We start from the raw sequence: 16,284 nt of genomic DNA, 5'->3' as shown, positions 1-16,284 counted from the left end.
TCTCCACTGGAACCATTGGTCCACTTGACTCTACACATTTGGACTTCATATTTCCCGAGGTTGCTCAGATAAGGAGCTCTATAAGTTTACTACGTGTTATGTAACATAATGATTTCCTTCATTTGCCCTAAAATTTTCTTCTGATCTCCTTTTTCACATCCAAAATCAATACACATGACTAATCCAACTTATAACTGAATAGTTATGTCTGGCCAGAAATCCTTATTATCTTAGAGGAGGCTTTCAGCTCAGAAAAGAGAAAGATTTGTTTGTTGATGCTTCTCTCTAAACTCCCTAGTTTCTGCCCAGAGGTTAACAAATCCAGTGCCCTTCTGTCATCCGTCAAGTTGATGAGTGGAATATTTGGTAGTTCCGATTTACGGTCTGAAACTCTCTCCTCTCTTGACTTCTGTCATGTCCTGGTCAACTGGTTTTCCCCCTCATATCGTTTTCTTCTTCTCTGCCTTGTTTGCTGACAGTTTCCTTTGGCATTCAGTGCTCTTTCTCTGAGCTACTGCTTTTCTCTTGTTTCATTCTCCAGACAACTAATCCATTTCCAGGGTTCAATGATCACTGCACTGTAGATGGTACTTGAATTGGCGTGTGCTTCGGTCTCTCATACAGGGCCCGGTGCTTTAGCTCCAATGTGTGTGGCTATTTCTACCTTGACCTCATTCAGTATGCTTAGCTCCAGAATCACATTATCACCACTAATTCCTGCTCCAGCATCTCTGTTCTGCTATTGGCAACACTATTTTCCCAATGGCCAAACTTGAAAACTTGGAATTTTATTTTTTATAACCTTTAGTCCCTAAATATGTTAGATTTTACATTCAGAACTCCTCTTCGTGTGTCTTTGCTTATTACTTCATGCAAAACAATGCCTTCTTACCACATACTTGTTAATCAATAAATACTTCTCAAATCTGGATCTACTCCAGCTCTGTCAGAGAAATTCCAAAAGTTTGTTAACATTCTAAGAAATCTCTTCCTTCTGTCTCTCTTCTCGATAATCTATCCAATATACTGTTGATTTAATAATGAAAACACCAATTGAAGTTCGGATAGCAGCTACCGTGGGGAGAGGAGGATAATAGCCGTGCCAGCATGGGTTTCTGGAGTGTCAGGAATGTTCTCTTTCTCGCGTGGGCTGGTGTTTACAGGGGACAGTGCACTCTTCATCAAGCATGATTTGCGCACTTTTCTCTACAAGTATTATTAACGTATGTTTGGATCGACACAAAAGAAGAAAGACGTTCTTGCTGATCGAGTGATTTTTAAAAAGGTGAAGATTCTCTCCAAAATTTTAGATAGGCAAAAAATCTTAATTCCAAAAGTATCAGGTATAGGATGCGAGAAATGGGGCTATCACCGGAAGGAGGGCCAATTAGTACGTGTTGTTAAGTTGGAAACGTGTGCTCCTAACAAATGGACAGTTCCACTTCCAGAAACATACTTAGGGAAACTTTTGCACTTGTGTGCAAGGAGATGCGGGCAACTATGTTCCTTGCAGGACAGCTTACAGTAGGAAAAAAAATTAAAGCAACCTAAATGCCCATCAACAGGATGTGCTATATAAAAAAATGTGGGTTTTTTATATAGCAAAATCTTAAACAGTTAAATATATACATTTATAAATACAGAGTTCTAAAAATATAATAGTGGATGAAAAACAAGTACAGAATATTTATAACATAACACATGCATACATTTTTTAAAATATACAACAGTACTATATGTATTATTCTTTGACACATATATGTTACTGTATTTTTAAATGGCGGAAGGGAACACTACACTTTAGTTGTGACAGCAGCAACCTCTGGGGGAGGGGATAAAGGGACGAGGATTGAGGATGGGGACAAAGGAGGCTGTCGCTTCATCTTCATTATCTTGTTTTTTTTTTAAGCAAATGTGACAAAATGATAACATCTGTTCATTCTGGGTGACAGCTCACAGGGTGTTAGTTATGTTGCTCCTTGTAATTTTCACTTTTGTTGAATTTCTGAAAATGAAAACATATCGTTGAGATAACAGCATCTTTCATCATTTAGTCTTACTTATTATTTAGTTATTTTATGTTCCCGTTTAAGAAAAATGTATATAAATATAAATATGGCCGAGATAGCTGAATTTCCTTTTTTTGTTTGTTTATGTGCACAAAGCAGGGTTGTTTTATTTAACATTCTTTGGTATCAAAATGTGGCCTTTATACAAATTTGTAAGGAGTAAATCATGAGGGCTCCCATTTCTACCACAGTCTGTATATTAAGAATGTACTTCCTGTGACAGACTGCTCATAAGTCTTGATCACTGGAAGCATCCGTTTTTATTGGAGCCAAAATAGCCACAAGCAAATAGAGAAACAAGAAGTCAAAAAGATTTCCTCTTTGGTGCTAATGATTTGTTGGTATATGATTGTTAAGACTGAAGATCTGAAACCACCAGTGTTTATTGGCTCAGTCTCCAGTATGTCTCTTCCAAGGTCATTTCCACAAAACTGACAAAAGACGGGGACCCTGCCTTTTCCACCACTGACGGTGCTTCCTGCATTAAACCCCGAGCAGCACAGAAGCCCAACTCTGGCAGGAAGGAGCGTGCTTTCAAAATCTATTATAACAGGATGGTGGACAGCTGGACTGACCACTATGATGGGGAGTGCACTTTTACAGACATATCACACACACCACGGCTAGTAGTCCTTGGGTGGGTGGTCTCGCTGCCTTTGGAATTACACCCAAAGTGATTGCCGTGACCATATTTGAAAACTCAACAGATAAATGTAGACTTAAAACAGACTAAAAATTATACAGTTAGGCCCTAAGATGAGGCTTTTAAATATAGACAGGTAGGAGTGAGGTGGGGGACCTCCTTACTTGCCCTCAGGGATCCACAAGGATCTTCAACTAGAGTAGAATGCACGTTACTCACTCCTCCCCACAAGCGGGGGACAGAGGGAGTTACCCCAGAGAAGCATCTAACATGCTCAATTCAGACCCTTTTGTCTCTCGTTTTGGAACCAGCGTGTCCCCAGGGTAGGTGGAAGCACTCTGGTTTGCTCTGAGCCGTGCACTCTGAGGGAGCCCGATGGGCGTCCAGCAAGATGAGGGATGGATGTTTTAGTCTTTCGAAGTCAAGGGTCAGTTATTAGCAAGGCCTCTGCCACAGATCTGAAACTATGCCCTCTCCACCCAACTTTATCTGTAACAAAAGCAACGAGTTTGGCTTTTGTTTGGCCTCTACCTCTCAGTTAGTTCCAAACTCAGCAGGGGAAGGGAGATAATATTAATTGTTCCCCTCAAAAACCTGTTTGATCAATTAATATAAGACCTCAAGAGGATTAGTGAATGTGATCCGTAATACCAGCCAATAATTTATGGACCAGATTCATTCTTGCAACCATAATCATCCTGTCTAAATAGTTGGCTGAGAGTGCTGCTTAGATTTCATACCTGTGGTTAAAAAATTATATGTGCAATTTATCATGGCATGCTTGAACTCTCATAGCTTGAGATAGACTCCGTTAAAGTGAACATTTTATAGTGTATTATATTGTCTACATAGGTATAAGTATATGCAGCAAATGTATTTGTTAAACTTTGTCATTTAACAGTAAAAACACACATGCACAAAAACAACCCACCATGCTATAACAGAATACTTTTCTACATATGGCCAGCTGTACCTTGGCAGAACATAGTGATTTTAAGGATGAATTAGTATTCTAATCTCTTTGGGATTTCTTTTATATTTGTGGTGGTTTACGACTGATGTTTAATGGAACTACAGCTCTGTTTATATTTAATAGAAAATTCATGTCTGTGGCAGGGTACGCATTTACACTCTACTGTTGAATAAAAGCTACTATTCTATAAGATGGACATAAAATGTTGATTTACAATGACACATTCCAATAACGGTGATCTAATTCTCCCAAACTATTTCTTCCCAGGTCCTGGGAACAGCACGGCCCCAGCAAAGGATGATTCTTCTCTTCTAGAATATTCAACGTTCAACACGTCTGTCCATGCTGCAATTAGACACGGGAGCTGGAAACTCCTCACAGGCTTCCCAGGTAGAATGCTCAACATTTCCCAAAACGTGGCAGCGTAACTCGGGGGCTGCTGAACAAGGCACTGAACAAGGAGGAGGGGGGAGTAGAGTGAGCTACTAATCCTGACCTTTTCCCCCTCACCAAAATAAAAAAGAAGAATTAACTGTAGGAGGAGTAAAAGGAAGAGATGTTACTCTAATGTATCATGGAAAATAAGGATTTCGAATATGTGTGGCTCCCAAGAGACTCTGAAAGCTACATCCTAAACCGATGGTGTAGCTGGTGGGATGGGAGGAGGCTGCTTCCCCTGAGTACATTCTCTAAAAGTGACATCTGTTAAATACTTTTTAAATATGTGGCCCGGTGGTTAATGCTGTGATGCAATTAAGCACTGTTTATAATGAGGATGTTCTTGGCATTTGCAGCAAGACAATTCTTCATTGTTTGGGACTGCCCCATGTATTGCAAGACATTTTAGCATCCCTGACTGCTAAATGCCAGTGGCACCCCTCCGGCAGTTATTGTGATAACTAAACTCCCACCTCCACACACACACACACACACACACACACACACACACACACACACACACACATGCACACACACACATTCCTGGGCGCCCCTGGTTGTGAAGCACGGGACATGTCTAGTTGAAGTACCAGAAGTCAGAGTATGAGACAGATCTAGGCACAGCATCAGGGACCCCGTCTTCCTTGTGTGCTCATGCCCACAACCCAGCTCAGCTTTGTCTCCCAAACTCCCTCCTCAAAATTAGAACCTGCCTACCATGCCTCTCCCAATAAACCGTTGTATTTCGTTGCCAGGCTGTGGTTCCTGGTTCCCTCCACCATCTCAATACAATGTTTCTGTGATACCCTCATCGGACCCACCGAACAAGACCCTCTGGCTCTTTGATATTGATAAGGACCCAGAAGAACGACATGACCTGTCAAGAGAATATCCCCACATCGTCAAGCAGCTCCTCTCCCGGCTTCAGTTCTACCACAAACACTCAGTGCCCGTGTACTTCCCAGCGCAGGACCCCCGCTGTGATCCCAAGAGCACTGGGGCTTGGGGCCCTTGGATGTAGGATTTCAGGCAGCCTGCGGTGGGGGCGGGGGCTAGAAGACCTTTCTGTTGCAAGTTGGACTTTAGGCCTTTACTAGTGTGACTCTTGTCTCATCCGTTCTCTCAACCTGGGTTCACCGGGTTCACCAGGCCACTAAACCACACTGAAGTGTCTAATTTCAATCCCTCGTGTATTTAAGAGCTGATAAAATCTAGAACACTCCGGTTGTTGGCTGGGGTGTGTGACTAAAGGAGAGAGTAGCTGGGTCCATCCCGTTTTTCCTGAGCTGTGGGACAGCTGGGAACTTGATCTGGAATAGGAAGTTATTGAGTCCTGGAGGCTGGAGCAGCTGGCTCCTTTTGCCTCACAAGTCAGATGTTAGATTTCCCTCTGCCAATAGCCGGTTTTATTAGAGTGACTCACATTTCTTGTAACAAATGAAGGGAGCAGACAATTGTTAATGGTTCTGCTGGCCAGGGGTTCTCCCTGTCTGTGAGACATAGTGTTCAGGCATTCTGTGTGAATAACCTGCCTTGGTTCACCCCTCGCTCACTCACCTCGTCACTCCCCCATCATGCAGCATTTCATTGTTAAGGCCAGTATTGGCGATATGCCTACTCCATGGTTCTGATTTTTACAATAAAGAACTGTGTTTTTATCCCCAAGTTTCCCCCTCCGCCATCGTTCATTGTCTAGAGTTCCTGCTATTCCCAGCTCCTCGGGGTTCTCTTCCTGCTCTTCCTTTTACCTCAGGCATCCTGCGCTTGCGAAGGCTGCTTTGCTTCTCCCCTCTGAGCACCACTGGTTTGGAAACACTGCTGAGCCCCGCCTGCCTCTTGCCCCTATACTGGAGCAAGAGCCCTGCCCAGAGACAGTGGCCAAAGCCTGGACGAGTGAGGTGAGGGTCTGTGTCATCTGTTTGGTGAGGATTTTTCTAATTGCAGGGAGTGTATCATAATGAGTGTGGCTTTGTCTCGTATTACATTAGGAGTTGCACTGCTCTACCCCAGCAGTGAGGAAACATCCCCAGAAACGAATAAATCTGTTCTGAGACGATGAAAGTGGGGAACTTGAAAAAGGAAATGGCCAGCATCTGGGACACTGGGCCTCGGGGAAGCCAGGCGGGCACATCTACATTTCTCTTATTCTCTCAGTTTTCCTGCTTGTTTGAGGTTCTGGGGCAGGGCACAGAGGACCTAGCACAGTTTGTCGTGTGCCCGCCCTTTCTCAGTCCCACTTATGTCCTACTAACGTAGATCAGCCCAGATTGGCTCCAAAGAGTAATGTATGCAAAAACTATACACTTTTTTTTTGCATTAGCTTCACTGTTTCATTCACTGCTTATCACCAATGCCTGGATCAGTGCCTGGTACATAGAAAGCACTCAGTAAACTTAAAAAAAAAAAAATGAATAAAGGGACAAATAAGCAAATGAGAAAATTTCGCACCATGAAAAGTGCTAGTCCAATTAGCTGAATATGCAGGGTAATATAAATCTCTTCCAACCATTGCTTTTTTCCCCTCAAGCTGCCCTCCTAAGGGAGAAGCATCGTCTGCTTATCCGGGTGGTCATAGCACATGCCGTAGTAAAGTGTAATGTCCTCTGGTGCGGATATGCCTGCTATAGGCACACTTTGACAATAATCCTCAGTTCTATTTTTCATAAGACCACCAAATAATATGATATAGGTCCTGGCATAGCCATCCTTCAATTCATTATCAGTATTATCTGGTCACTACTAACATATAGTGTATTAAAAAATGATGTTTGGAAGGAAATGGTGCTAGAACTAATGACACCGGTTACCAACCTGTACCCCGCTCTTGGGTTGGCAAACACCTGGCCAAAATGCTATTACCTCTCACTCCCAAGCCTGTGGTAGATATTATGAACTTACTGAGAACAGATGTTTCTTCTGGATCTTTTTAATCCCAGGACTGTAGGTAGCTATTAATACTGTCAGATTAGGGGCCGTCACTATGTGACACCTCTTTGCAATCCCTGCTGTACTCACGGTAGCTGTCCCCAATTCTAATTCCTTGATTGCTGTGTACAGTGTAGATATTCGGCATTCAATAGCTTTTAAAGGAATTTTAAAGACTAATTTTTATAAAACTTTTGAAATTTTATTTTATTCACAATAGAATGTATCTCATTAGATTTTCTTTTTTCTGTACCAGAATGCGAACAGATTCATATGTTGTTATGAGAGATATTAATGTTATTTCTTTCTAAATGTACCGTTAAAGAAGGTCTTTGTTTATTGTTTTTTCTTTGTTACTTGACAATTGTTTTACATTTAAGGGACAAAAAAAATTAAATTTATCTTTCAGAATGTGTCCTCAGTGTGGGGTTTCCATTTGGGTGATGAAAAATTTCTGGAACTAGATTGTGGTGATGATTGCACAATAATATGAATGAACTTAATGCCTCTGAACTGTACACTTTAAAATGGTTAAAATGAGAAATTTTAAGTTATGTAGTTTTTACCACAATTTAAAAAATGTGTTGTCCCATTTTTATTATGTTTCCTAGTCACCACTGATTCTACTTTTTGTACAAGAGAATAACCATTGCTTATGTAGACTGGTTCATTTTCAGGCCAGCCTGCTCCCCTGCTCACCTGCTCACCTGGCGATCACTCTTACCAGTTGCTGAGAGCAGGTATGTTTAAATGGCATGGAGGTACCCACCACACCTCTTTGACCTTTGCTCCGTTGCCATGGAAGCCACCCCCAGAGGGCACAAAGCAGAGGCGAGTGGTGGCTTGGTTCAGAATTTTGGGACCATCGGGAAACGGGAGAGGGAGTTTCATTCTCAAACTGATTTGCCCAAGTAATCAATCACTGAGCTTTTAATGTATTTAATAATTTTTTTATTTTTCTGATAATAGAGATGTCTCTGTAACAATTTTAGAAAATACAGAAAACTATAAAAGAAAATTAAACAATTCATAAACCACCCACCCAGGGATAGCCACCATTAACCTCCTTTCATACCCGTTAAAGAGAATAATTAAGTGGCCCACTTCCCAAATTGGTTTTCAAATCCCATTTTGCCCAGTCGAGCCCTCATTGGAGACTGAGGATGGTAGATAAATAAAATGGCACCTTTTCTGGAAATTTTCATTTTAATCCCATTAATGAAGTATAGATGTTTGCAGGATTTTTACTTCAAAGGGAGGGGCATGGTTTCTCTCTCTTTCTCTTCCTCTTCCTCTTCCTCTTCCTCTTCCCACCCCCTCTTACTCCTTCTCCATGGGCCTTAAGAGGGGCATGGGCACTGAGGAGCCAGCTTGCAAGCAATCACACCAGTAAGTAGGCACTTGCCTCTTGTCCACAGCAGAGTCTTGCAGAGTAAAGGAGATAAACACACGCTCCTCCCCTCCTCAGGTAAACGGGACTTATTGTGCTTTTATTTGCAATAAAGTGAATCAAAGCCGGGATTTGCCCTCTATGCCAGTGTTTTGTAGCCAGGATCATTCAAGTTCACACTATGCACTGGGGGCAAGGACGAGGCAGCTGACAGCAGCAAGTGAGGGTACATGGGTACATCGGATCAGGCCTCGCTCTTATGAGCTCACGTCAGGGAGCCCAGCAGACAGGAGGTCCCGAGACAGGGCAGAGGGGAGGTGAAGGGGCTCCTGAGTCAGAGGAAATGGAGCCTCGTGCCCTGCAAAGGAATTCATTTACATTAAGTTTTGCTTTTTACTTTGGTATACCATGAAACCAGTGAGTTCTTTCCGTATAAGCTATTTTTAAAGTTAAAACCTTTGATTAGAGGATCCTGTTAGGGAAGCAGCTGTTTGGTATGAAAACGTTAACTTGTGGCTTCACAGCAGCCAGTGCTTGAATGCGAGTGTCTTGAGTTTAAGGCTTGAAGGTAATGGAAGTGTGTGTGTCCCGCATCCAAGACGCCAAGCCAAGGAGAAGGGCCCCTCTTAGTGGGGCCTGCATGTGTTCTGTCACTGAGGTCCACAGATCCCCACTTACCCCCCAAAAAAGTGGGTCGAGCTCCCCAGGCAGCAGGGGCCAGGAGGATACCCCAGCATCCCATAGCTCCGCAGGGCCCAACCCAGACCTCTGTGGCTCACGTAGGCCCTTTCGCTACTGGAAGTCTTAACATGGTGCTTTTCCTTAAATTTACATTCTTTACTAAAATAAGTAATTTTAAGGAATGATGTTTTATCATCATGGCAAAGGGGAAACTAGTATCATTGGTAATCATGAAAATACCCACAACGAATTTAAAATTGCTCTTAAACTTGAGCTAGGAACTGTTCTTGAGCTGGGAGGAAAGAAAAAAAAAAGAATGAATAACTTTTTCACTAAATGATTCGTTATCACCAGTGCCAGGGCTGTGACTCCGGGACACCCCGATGTGAAGATAAGGAAACTCCTTCAGGGCAGGCACACCCATCTTCAATGTGTGCCCAGGCCCCACCGTGACAGTGCCAGGTGGCACTCCATGGTGACTGGTGACTTTACTAGGTGATCTAGATGATGAGCTTTTGTCCCCTCCATTGCCCGAATCACAGCTGCTCTTTTCCTAACAGTTTGTTTTGCTCGTGTGCCTGCGGACCCTGAGGCTAGAGACACATTCAAAATGAGTTAAATGTGTAAACATAAGAAGAAACCAATATACACATCCTCTGCAATACAGTAGAAAAATCACAGAGGATTCAACCAAAGGAAGAAGCCAGGAAAGTCAATAAACAAGTTGGTGGAGATGCAACACACAGAGAAAAACTGTTTGGAAGAAATAAACACTGAGAGGAGGAAAAAAGAGACAACATGGGCGTTTCTTGGGTTAAGAAATTCCCTGAGCCTTAAATTCCAGGATTATAATCTATGGTCTCAGAGATCGTAAAGCCGCCCTCCCAGAGACTCAGTGTCACCAGTGCTTAGAAACTGCTCCTACTCTTTTGCCTCACCAGCCAGCTCATTCCCCCTAGGTGCCCACGTGGACCTCATCTGGCCCAAATCCACCACAACCTCTTTGGATATTGTAATTTAGCTCATCAGGTATGCCGTATCTTGCTAATTATAGGGGCAAGGCAAGGAATTAACCTTCACTGAGGACATACTGTACGCCAAACACCATTTGACTTTTACAACGGCTGCTAAACTCACAGTAATATTTAATCATTGGATAAATGGTTTTACCATTTTAAAAATTATCTTGCATGAAGTCACAGCCAGGAGAGTTGGAAATGGAATCCAGATTGCTCTTAAAAAGCCCCGCTCTCTACTGTTCTCTTCTGCGACGTGCAGTCCTGGGCTTCCTTCCTTTTGTCCTGTGCCTTTAAGGGCAGAGGATAGTTTGTTGGAAGTCCAGTTTTTACAAATAGGACCCAGGGAGCCTCCGGAGTGAACATCAACCTGGCAGAGGGCCTGGGCTGAGTGGGGGCCGGGGAAGCCAGTGAGGAGGCGAGTGCAACAGTTTAGCCAACAAGAAATGCCAACTAAAGAGGTATGCAAGTAGGAGGATAAAAAGCTAATGGGAGGCTTATAAATTTTAAAATAATTTGAAAGGAGTTGGAATTACTCAGCCCGGAAGAGACTTTATTAAGATCGCCTTTCCACACACAGGTCTCGGAGGCTAGTGGCCATCTATACCTTTGTCCCAGTGAATGCAGACACAAAACCGACAGCACAATAACTGATATGAAGGAGAGGCAAGATTTTCAGGTGGGTTCTTAAAGCTCACTGCAGCTTTTGATGATGGTGCTGGCTTCAAAATTTATTGTTGTGTTCTTGAATAAGCAGTTGGCATCAACTAGTCTTTAATCGTTAGTTACAATCAGTTACCATCTTGCTAAATTCTGGAGGAGGTGGTGGTTCCTACCAGCCACCCTGACTACACTTTTTTATACAAAATCAGTAGAACATCATTCATCTTCTGTGTTTAAGGCTCTGAGATGAAGAGTAACAAACGCTTCAGATCCATAGACTATCTCTTAAAGTTCTATTTGTAATGATTTATCTCTGAAGATTAGGATGAAATAAGATAATGCAGAAATTAGCCTGTATCTGTGGACTTTATAAGGAATGTTGCTTTGTGAGGGTCTCTCCTTGAAAAGCGGAACAAAAAATGACTATGTATAGGTTCAGATAGTACGTTTTCATTTAAAATGTTATGTAAATTGTAGAGCTTTGTATTGGTCAGCAGGACCTGGTTAGAGAGATGCTTTGATTTCTATAGTTGGTTAAACTTAGTTGCCTTAAATATAAAGTTAAGTGGCTGAGCCATAGGAATTATGCCTACAACTCATCTTTCTGATTGGCAAGGGAAAATGTCAGTGAGAGAATTCTCTGCTTCTTTCAAAACAGCCTGGGGGGTTGCGGTGCGGTGGGGGTCTGCTCCCTAAGGCCAGATCCAGGCTGGTGCTACAGGAGGGCTGTGCTGCTGCGGTTTTCAGACTCGGTCATGCCAGTGATTATCCTTGTGCAAACCCACCTGGTTGCCAAGCAGAGCGAAGCCAAGGCCTAGCTAATCCATCCCCAGCAGGGAGAGAGCTGGTCTTGGGGACCGGGATGGCAGAATGGAGAAGTGAGAAATTGGTGCCGTTAGTTGGTGCCTCCGCTGTGCTTTCACTAAGGTTTTACACATAATACCATCCGTGAATAGAACTTGACCTTACTTTTTATCAGTACTTAAATTATACAACTTTTAAAATTGTGCTGGTTTGACAGGCTTTAAAATGCTACATTGTTTTGTATTTCCGTGCCTGGAGATTGGATTTTCCCTATATTTATTGTCCCCATGGCTCTTTTTTGAGTGGCCCGATCAGCCCTATCCTCCCTCTGCAATCTAGAGAGCATGGGACGGGGGAGGACAGGAGCCCCAGCTGAGAGAGTAGTGCAGGAAGAAGCCCAGCCTTTGTTTGGACCTGAACCATCATCTCAGCTGGGGCTGCCAGGCCCTCTTCCAGGTGGGGCTTTTTGAGGGGTTAATTGCCTCTGCTTTAATTCAGCCTTTGGAACTGTGGCAGGAGGCAGGGAAAAGTAAAGAGGCGGAGAAGGAATAGGCAAGGTCCTTCCCCTTTCTTACGGACAGGGCCAAACTGAGACATGTGAGCCCTCTGGGTAGGCTCATAATTTGGTGCTCCTTCAAAGCGATGGTTTTTTTTCATATTGGAATATTAATCTGAGAGTACTGGGGGAGGGGTAGGAGACAGCTGGAAAGAGAAGGCAGCCTCCCAGTCATTCCCCTGTGATCCCAAACTCAGCAAGTCTGGTCCCAGCTGGCACTGGGGCACACCCCACTTGGCAAAACAAAAGCCCTGCAGGTAAGTGACTCACCCTTCTTAGAAGCAGTTTAACAACCACTTATTTCTTACCAAGCAGAGCGCTTGGGGTGATCTCATCCTGAAGGACCCATCCTTACACAGGAAAGCAGTTATGATGGCCACAGCTGCCTCTTCCTGGTGACAGTGCTTTTATGCTTTGGGTCCTTATACACTGGCTGGCCTCTACAGACCCCTGCCGCCTCTTTCTTCTCAAGCCGCCTTAAGTAAGGAGGTCATTGCCTTCTGTATAAACAACTTATTATAACTAAAAACTTTTACTTAACTTTGAGCTTTTCCTTTTCCCGTGTGAATAATCCCAATGCCTTTCGTCTGACATCCTGCACACTCCTTTCAGCCAATCTGCCAACGCGCTCGGGATTCTAAGCGTTAACACAGGCTAGTCCCTTTGCATAATTTCTTCTTCTCTTTCTTCTTTGCATGACTAGCTCATCCTTCAGGTCTAACCTGAAAGGTCCCTTCCCCTGGGAAAGCTTTCCTCACCTGCTGAATTGGAATGCGGGTCCTGACTTGCACAACTCCTGTGAGAGTGGATATCCCACTGTGTTATTGTTCATGTGCAAATGTCCATCTCCCACCAGGTGCAAGTCTCATTTCTGATTTGTTTAATGGATATCTTTGTCTCATGGAGCAGGGCTTGGCACTTAAACTATACTTATTGGGTGAACATTCGATTTGTTGAATTCAAAGAACCCAATCACTCTCTGATTTCAAGATGCCTTTTGAGTCCCTGATTTCAAAGTCGGGCCCTCGTTTCCAACCCTTCCATCCTACCTGCAGAGCAGATTGACTCAGCCTCCATGGCAGCTCCACCCAGATCTGGGGAAACGTGTGTCTGGAGCATTGGCTATCTTCAAAGGGCTTCATCTGTATCAGCTCGAAAAATTTCAGCACCTCTGTCAAATCAGGGTGAACATTACACTCTCCAGACTCCTCAGGCAGGTTCTGTTTACCCTGGGATCTCCTCCAAGATACCGCTGATGGCTTCAAACACTCTCTATGGTCTCAGATTTGGACAGATGCAGATTTTTTCAAAACCCTTTCATTTTCCAGTCCTTCCCTGAGATTCTCCCACCCTTCATTTGTTCAAGCTTTGTTACAAATGGTTTTCCATGTGCCACTTCCCCTGCAGAAAACCGGCTTCGTGGCTTACTTCTAGTGCTGACATATGTCTTGCAAATGCCAAGGACAAGCTGCAAAGGGCAGGTGACATGTTTCTTGATGCTTGCTCTTTAGTTATGGATCCATATTTTACTGAGGCTTTTCTCCCTCCACAGAATGGAAGTGTGCGTTTGTAGTTTTTCTGGCGAGATACAATGGAGATGAACTAGTGCTTTCTTTAAGGAAAGTGGAATTGGAAAAGTTTTTAAAGCAAGGGTTGGGGTGACTAGAGATACAAACTTAATCATATAGGCGCAGACTAGGATAGCATGAATCTTGGTGAAAAGCGTAAGGCACAAACATGTTTAAGACCACATATTTATATTTGTGGTCCTTACCCTCAAGGAGCTCACAGTCTGTTAGGACAATGACAGTAAGGAATGGTGAGTGCCATGTACAGGTGGGAGGGTGGGAGTCAGAGACAGGGAGAACATAATCATTTGAGTTGCATAGTTGTCCCCTGATCTGGGCACTGCTCGTGCTGACTGTTGCAATGAGACCTAGAAAGCCATTAAAACACACACACACACACACACACACCTTAAACATCTGGGGCCCAAGATCACAGATGGCTTTCATGGTCATGGAAGATGGTGATATTTTTCTCTCAGATGAACTCAAAAATCAAGGAAACAAGCCACAAACAATACCCCCTGCCCTGTGCATTATTTAGTTGCTTCGTAACAAATTACCTGCAAAATTACATCTAGACACAAAGTATTTATCTCCCTCAGTTTCTTACGGTCATCAATCTGATGGTGCAGCTTAGCTAGGTGGCTCTGGCTAGGGGCCATCGTGGGTGGCCATCTCAACTGAAGCTTGACTTGGTGGGGGATGGGAAGGGCTTAAGAGAGCATGATCACCCATGATGGAAGCTGCAGTTATTTATAACCTAATCTCTCTGAAATGACATTCATTACAAATATTCTATTTGTTCAAAGCCAGTTACTAAATCCACCCATACTCAAAGGAAAGGGATCACTCAAAGGATTGCTGGGGGCCACCTTAGAGGCTGCCCACTGTCCGCTCTACTTGGTGCCATTTTCTTCCCCATCTCATTTCTTCCTTCCCAGTTCAGGATGTGCTTATGAAAAGGACTGGTGGTTTCTTCCTTCTTTCCTCTGTGTCACTGAGAGTGGGGAATGGCCTTAAGTCGTAACAGGACATTTGGTTGGATGTTCTTCTCATAGAGGTATGGGACCAGAAGGACTTGGTGATGCTGGCATGGCCTCCATCTAAAGAGACCAAGTCCTGGGTCAGAGGTGGTAGGTGTAGAAAGGTCATTTCTGGAAGTGTGTGCCTAGAGGAGATCCATTTTGTAAAATATGACTTGAACCCTGGTCTACCCCTTGATGCTACACAGTCTATCATCTTATAAAGATGCTTATTGTCCCGCTGAAGTGCAGAGCCAAATAGCTGTCTTGCAGAAGAGGACAGTTTCTGTGCCATCTTAGGGATTAGCCTGCCTATATGGTTACAGAGTCCAAAATGATCTTGGTACCTCCCCCACCTTCCCTTTTGGACTGTGGGGAAGGAAGAAATTTTCCTTTACCCTCGAGATTCCTTAGGCTGGTCTAATAATCAAACATGAAGCAGATTAGCAAGAGAAAATGACCAAATTGTTTACATATATATATGGGAACTCTGCATATGTGAGAATCAGAGACACCAAATACATGAGAGGTTCAAGTACATTCTGAGCTAAAGATCACCTTGGGGCTTCAGAGGGGAGGAAGGTCATTGCAGGAGGATAAGAGCAGCAGATGTTCAGTAATTAGAAGTTTGCCCTGCCCTGTAGATAGGTCGTAAAAAGTTCTCTCTGATAATCTCTTATTATGGACAAGGCCCCTAATTCAAATTCTTCTAGGTAGTTGGCAGGGTGGGGGTTAGACATTTCTCTTGAGCCCACAGGGTCTTGGTTGCCTTCACCTCAAAACAGTCCACATACCACAGAGGCATATCTTGGGGGTGACTTGTTCTGAGCCCCTACAAGACCCTCCCGGTCCCTTCCCAGCCCTGCAACTCAGCATAAGCACCCTCAGCCCCAGGTCATCCTTGTCTCCTGTGAACTCTGCGGGCTCCAGCCAGTCCTTGCCTCCATCTTATCTGAGAAGCACTTAAGGTACAACTCCTTCCTCCCGGCCAGCCGAGGCCCCTGCTTATCCGAGGTTTCAGTGTCTAAGTCCCAAAGTTATAAGGTGCATGGGGGGTGCAAACGTTGGTGTAACACAATGGTTACTGATGAACTTACCCACCACTCAGTCTCATTCGGCCAGCCTCTTTCCTAGTCAGCCACCTCATCCTCCTTGTCGGCCACACTCCAGCTGATTCTTCAAAGTTGAACATGTGCAGAAATAAGATGCAAATAGAATGCACTTTCATTAAGTGGGCAGTGAAGTTGGAGAACTATTCCTTCATGGGTAAACCCTCTAACAAAGAAGGATCTGGCAGGACCAGAGCAGTGAAGATAGAAGGAGAGGAAATTGACAAGGGCACTGACACAACAGGCTTTTCAAAGGAAGGTGATTTGAATATCAAAGGTGGAAGAGAGGCCCTCAGGAAGCTGATGAGCCTCTTGAATATTTTTGCAAAAATATTCCTCTTTATCTTCCTGTCCTTGATGTAAAATGCAGCAAGACATTCTGTGCTGTCATATAATTGTGTCAAGTATCTAACGCAAAAAAAAAAAA

General features: G+C 43.7%; 1 protein-coding gene across 1 annotated transcript in view; it reads left to right on the top strand.

The window, feature by feature from the left end:
- ARSB (arylsulfatase B) overlaps window positions 1-7,551 on the top strand; it is a 141,879-nt gene extending 134,328 nt beyond the window's left edge. Inside the window, exons 7-8 of the mRNA XM_039874895.1 lie at window positions 3,953-4,075; window positions 4,879-7,551. Of these exons, the coding sequence (XP_039730829.1) occupies window positions 3,953-4,075; window positions 4,879-5,144 (389 nt within the window). The 3' untranslated portion in view covers window positions 5,145-7,551. The remainder of the gene's footprint in view (window positions 1-3,952; window positions 4,076-4,878) is intronic.
- Window positions 7,552-16,284: the final 8,733 nt, after the last annotated feature.

Source organism: Pteropus medius, unplaced genomic scaffold (genome assembly GCF_902729225.1).
Source record: "Pteropus medius unplaced genomic scaffold, Ma_sr-lr_union100, whole genome shotgun sequence".
NCBI classification, from domain to species: domain Eukaryota; kingdom Metazoa; phylum Chordata; class Mammalia; order Chiroptera; family Pteropodidae; genus Pteropus; species Pteropus medius.
The sequence above is the reverse complement of the archived record's forward strand: the minus strand, read 5'-3'. Positions and strand labels throughout refer to the sequence as shown.